We start from the raw sequence: 5,422 nt of genomic DNA, 5'->3' as shown, positions 1-5,422 counted from the left end.
AAATCAAAAATTCATTTATTACTTTCTTTTAGAATCTATTCTAGTTTGTATAGTCACTCTAAAAAATAATAGCCAGTAAAATATATATATATTTTGTATATATAATCTATTTTATGACAAGAGTGGGTTGCTCTAGTGGTAAGCACCCTCCACTTCCAACCAAGAGGTTGTGATTTCGAGTCACCCCAAGATCAAGGTGGGGAGTTCTTGGAGGGAGGGAGCTGAGGGTCTATCGGAAACAGCCTCTCTACCCCAGGGTAGGGGTAAGGTCTGCGTACACACTACCCTCCCCAGACCTCACTAGTGGGATTATACTAACTTTGTATCTTTTGTTTATACTAGTTTTAGTGTACGTGCGTTGCACGTGAATTTTGACCGACCAGCCAAATTTGTAACTTGCCTTCTGTGTTGCAATATTGGGGTTGTCCTAACTGCACCCTTTTTCTCTTCTTGAGCTGTAACACTTGCAATTAAATAAGATATTTAAAAGATATAATAAAATTTAAACAAATATTCTTATGATTCAAATTATTGAATCTTTCTCGATAGACCCTTTATCGAAATAGCAATTTGCAACTGCACACTGGAAGATATCAGTACCTTCTTTGGGAAATATTAGTCTTTTTTTGCTAGAAAATACTATAGTTGATAGTCATATAAAACGTACTGTAGTAAATATTAGCTCTTACAATTTAAAACAACTTTTCACTTTAATAAAAGTGAAAATGTAATCACTTATTTATGCAATAGTTATTTAACACCTCACAATTCGTTTGGTCTTGCTCGTGTTTAGTAAAAGCGTAATAATGACAAAAAAGTACTTTCAAGTAATTGTAATCTAATTTGGTGGTGAGCACTTGGCTATTTGCCGTAGCAAGAGATCAGGACACAAACGAGATAATACAGCAGCTTTAGCAATAAATCCGACAATAATTCAGAATCATCTATAAAACTTTGACAAACTGAATATTATTAACAATTAAACAAAGTCTTGGTATTAAGCGAAAAAATAATTGGTATATGAACTTGTTGAAACTCTCCGAGCAATACAACATCGTTACATTTGTTTTTATATGTGAAACATTAATACTAACAGTTTCAAAATCAGCATATTAAATCTTTGTTCAGACAATTGCATTAGCTGCACTAGCAATCCTTGGCCATAAATCAGCACACTCCTTTCCAATTGGACCAGTGATAGCAGAACCTGCAGCAGCCAAAAGCAGCTAATGAACAATACATACACTGAATTTTTTATGAAAACTAAACAGTTTAAATTCTTGATATACTGCTGAACATGGTCTCCGTGTGACCTATAAATCACACGTTCGAGCCGTTTAAGCAACCACTAATGCTTGTATTAAGGAAGACTGTCACATCACACCCAAGAGTCCGGCCCTTCCAAAACTCTACTTCACAAGTTGAGGTAAGGTCTGTGTACACTACCCTCCCCATATCCAAGTTGTAGGATTACACTAGGTTTGTTATTGTTGTTATTACTGCTAAACAAAGACCTAAGCCGTGCCACTATGTAATGCTACTATCAAAATTTGAAACTGAAAAGTATATATCATATATGATATAACAAAACAAAATGCGTAGAATATGTGATGAGATACCCCATTGCATAAAGTTTAATTGTATTTTCTTGACGAAGATTAAGCACATGACCTCACCTTTTCATTTCTCCCTTGGGATTCACAATAACACCAGCATTATCTGCAAAAACATACAAGTCATATGTTATGATCTCAGCAAAAGTAGCTGTTACCTTCAGAAACATTTCTGTGCTTGAGAAGTACAAAACACTACTAGAGCACATTCCATCCACCTTGCACACTTCAAGTATGTAAAATATATAACTAGCAGATATAGTTTAACATGCTACAAATCGATAACATATGTAGAGTCCAAATGGAGCAAATGGGACCTTAAATGGAATCAACACATCTGTAACGATGGACACTTCCATTTTCCAGGCATGTAACTGTATCAACCACAGTACAAGAAGGTTGTTACCTGACTAATATCTGGATATGTTTTAAGTCATACACCACAATAACAAGAAAATTTTGAAATAGATTTACATAAAGACTCTATATATGCTTAACATGCTACAACTCGATAACATATGTAGAGTCCAAATGGAGCAAATGTGAGCTTAAATGGAATCAACACATCTGTAACGATGGACACTTCCATTTCCCAGGCATGTAACTGTATCAACCACAGTATAAGAAGGTTGTTACCTGACTAATATCTGGAAATGTTTTAAGTCATACACCACAATAACAAGAAAATTTTGAAATAGATTTATGTAAAGACACTATATATGCTTAGCATGCTACAACTCGATAACATATGTAGAGTCCAAATGGAGCAAATGTGAGCTTAAATGAAATCAACACATCTGTAACAATGGACACTTCCATTTTCCAGGCATGTAACTGTATCAACCACTGTATAAGAAGGTTGTTACCTGACTAATATCTGGATATGTTTTAAGTCATACACCACAGTAAGAAGAAAATTTTGAAATCGGATTACGTAAAGACACTATATAAGCTTAACATGATACAACTCAATAACACATGTAGAGCCCAAATGGAGCAAATGTGAGCTTACAAGGAATCAACACATCTGTAACGATGGACACTTCGATTTTCCAGGCATGTAACTGTATCAACCACAGTATAAGAGGTTGTTACCTGACTAATGCATGGATATGTTTAAGTTATACACCACAATAACAAGAAAATTTTGAAATCGATTTATGTAAAAACACTATATAATCTATTACAAAAGAAAATGAAACTAAAAAAAACTAAAGAAAACATTAGAGGCCAAGCCAACAATTTCTCCCTATACATATGCAGAATGGATAAAAGCGGTTACTTCATGTTGTGCACATATGTAGCAGAGGTGCTTGAATGGTATGAGCACATCTGTAACGATAGACAACATTAATTTCCCAGACTAGTAACTGTATTAACCACAAGATAAGATGTTAATACCTGACTAAGTCTGGTTCAAAATTTCCTGCTAGGTAACTTATAATAAAGGGGAAAACATCATATTGCAAAATGACTTGTTACTCTCCAAACAACAATTTTAACTGCCACTGTGACAATCCTAAGCTTCAAAATTATACAAACACGCCTTACTCAAGCGGATAAGGCTATCTTCATGCCTACAATCATCAGAATCAAGATAAATAAAGTCATGTGGTAATCTTCATGCCTAATTCACTTTAACAAAATCATATGTTCCAGATGTTAATTAAAGCTCTGCTATCTCTAAAAAGTGATTAATTTAAGGAGAGAATGTATCGAATCGCGAAAAGTGAGGTCCACCTGAGGAGATCCCACTCGATTAAATATCCAATTGTTCATTTTTGCTGGTTCAAGGATGCATCACATCATCCTGCATACATCTCCTATTCAGCAATAGGCCATATATGCATCAAGACAACCCCTAAGCCAGAAAATACAAACAATAACCCTTACAAGGAAACCAGTAAGTCTTTGGTGACGAAAAGGGTGTTAAATCACGGCCTCTTTCAAAACAATCCAGATGACAATCTTAAAATGGATATATAAAACCCGTGACAGCAAACCAGGACAGGAATGATAAATTAATGACATGTAAGTTTCCCAAACTTGACAGGGAGAGTAAACGAGGTTACCATCCGAGGTAGGGGAAGATTGGTTATACTCTAGCTGGTCATGGGAAGTGCAGAGAAACTTAAGTCCAATTCTCAACACTACATTACCAGCAAAGCAACCCAAAAAATGAGAGAAAAACGCAATGGAGACCCAAAAGTGATAGAAATGGAACAGGAACTGTGTCAGTCTTGACAGAGCAAGGTCCAAAAAGACTAAAAACCTACTCATCTCAAGACCGACTCTCATCTATTAGATGGACAAAAATTCTTATTACACATGCACAAGAAAAAATTGGATGCTGATACTGCTAAACCACACATTGGTACATCACTTCTATAAAAAGAAGAAAGATTACCAACTTCCCAAACCATATTACAGGATCATTCCACTAACTATAGACTGACTAGAGTGTGCAAAATTAAGCATTCATCCGATACTGCTTAAAAACTGTTGAAGCGGTGTGCACACATATATTTTCGTATGTATGTATATATATATGCCTGCATATCTATACTAACAATGAAGTCCCAACAACCAAGAGCAACTTGTTAGTTCATGTCCACAGAACATCAATTTGGTCTTCAATCAGGGTCAATCTTTTCAAATTTTAACATTTTATAATATAACATATCACCAATTTACTTCAAACTAATATAAAATCAAATGATGCTGAATTCGAGCAATACCCAATGGCCATTTAAGAACAATAACTAACTACTATGAACAATGGGCCCATCCATCTACACTTGTCCACTTAATACGCCAACTAGGAACTAAAACATAGTTAACTCAAATTCATTACTAGTATATGGTAAACACAAACAAGCAAAGAAAGAATAACTACCCGATACACTCAAATCGAATAACACAACCAAAGTGCAAAACAACAGCACAAACGTCAAAGTTAGCAAAAGCAAAAATTTACCTTCAAAGTACATGAAAACACCATCCTTTCGTCGCCAAGGTTTGCGCTGTCTAACAATAACAGCAGGCATAACTTTCTTCCTTAAATCAGGCTTCCCTTTCTTTACAGTAGCCATCACCATATCAACTACACAAGCTGATGGCAACCTATTCAACCTACCCTTTATACCCTTTACTGAGATTATGTAAAGGTTCCTAGCTCCAGTGTTATCGGCACAATTGACTGTAGCCGCCACCGGTAAACCCAGTGACATACGAAATTTGTTCCCGGCGGAACCTCCGCGTCCTGTACATTATTTTGCCAAAAAATCAATTTAAAAATTAAGGGGCTTTGATAATTGAGTAGGATCTACTGATTTTGGGAGAAATAGGAGAAGTAGACTTGCCTCGCTTTGGCATTGTGGTCTTGAAGTGTGGTGATTTAGGGTTTTGCTATGGTTTTATAGAAATGGAAGTTTAGGGTTTTTTGGTTCGAATAGGAGATGATTGAAATGACATTTTTCTCCTTCTAGTTTTTTAGGGCGCCGTCAGGGTTTTAGTATGAAGATTCTTGGGCTGGGAAATTTTGGGGTGAAATTCAAAAATAGTTTTATAAGTGATAATTAAAAAATAGTCACAGTTTTAAAAGTAATCAAAATTTAGCTACTTTTTATGTAAAGATAAATTTGAACAAAAATACTATTTAAAATATATAAAATATTCTAGCATAATATACTGGACTTCTATCATAATATATTGGAGTTCCAACATAATATACTAGTCTAGACTCCAGCATAATATGCTAGAAGTTCATACATAGGTGCTACAATGTCCAGTATATTATGCTGGAACTT

General features: G+C 35.1%; 1 protein-coding gene across 14 annotated transcripts; it reads right to left on the bottom strand.

Moving 5' to 3' along the window:
• Positions 1-945: 945 nt before the first annotated feature.
• LOC107783730 (large ribosomal subunit protein uL14-like) lies at positions 946-5,101 on the bottom strand. Of its 14 annotated transcripts, XR_012698559.1 has the most exons (7): positions 4,976-5,101; positions 4,591-4,875; positions 3,354-3,436; positions 3,015-3,190; positions 2,626-2,712; positions 1,677-1,719; positions 946-1,207 (listed from the first exon to the last, which is right to left on the bottom strand). XR_012698559.1 is itself a non-coding variant. In XM_016604747.2 (5 exons), the coding sequence occupies exons 1-4, from the start codon at positions 4,986-4,988 to the stop codon at positions 1,716-1,718; spliced, it is 354 nt and encodes a 117-aa protein (XP_016460233.1). In that variant the 5' UTR covers positions 4,989-5,101; the 3' UTR covers positions 946-1,207; positions 1,677-1,715. The 14 variants fall into 14 exon arrangements, 3 of the variants coding, with proteins under 3 accessions (XP_016460233.1, XP_075085486.1, XP_016460232.1); XR_012698560.1 differs by lacking the exon at positions 3,015-3,190; XR_012698561.1 differs by lacking the exon at positions 3,015-3,190 and having other exon boundaries at positions 2,626-2,677.
• Positions 5,102-5,422: the final 321 nt, after the last annotated feature.

The sequence above is a fragment of the Nicotiana tabacum genome, chromosome 14 (genome assembly GCF_000715075.1).
Source record: "Nicotiana tabacum cultivar K326 chromosome 14, ASM71507v2, whole genome shotgun sequence".
NCBI lineage: Eukaryota > Viridiplantae > Streptophyta > Magnoliopsida > Solanales > Solanaceae > Nicotiana > Nicotiana tabacum.
Note: the sequence above shows the minus strand (reverse complement) of the source record. Positions and strands in the feature narration are given on the sequence as shown.

What these genes read in the sequence shown, in the direction of transcription:
- LOC107783730 (XM_016604746.2), bottom strand. An exon ending in TGTTTTCATGTACTTTGAAG is followed by an intron (nt 1,720 to 4,590) that starts GTAAATTTTTGC and finishes ATGTTTTTGCAG; the next exon opens with ATAATGCTGGTGTTATTGTG. An exon ending in CCCAAGGGAGAAATGAAAAG is followed by an intron (nt 1,208 to 1,676) that starts GTGAGGTCATGT and finishes TGGCTGCTGCAG; the next exon opens with GTTCTGCTATCACTGGTCCA.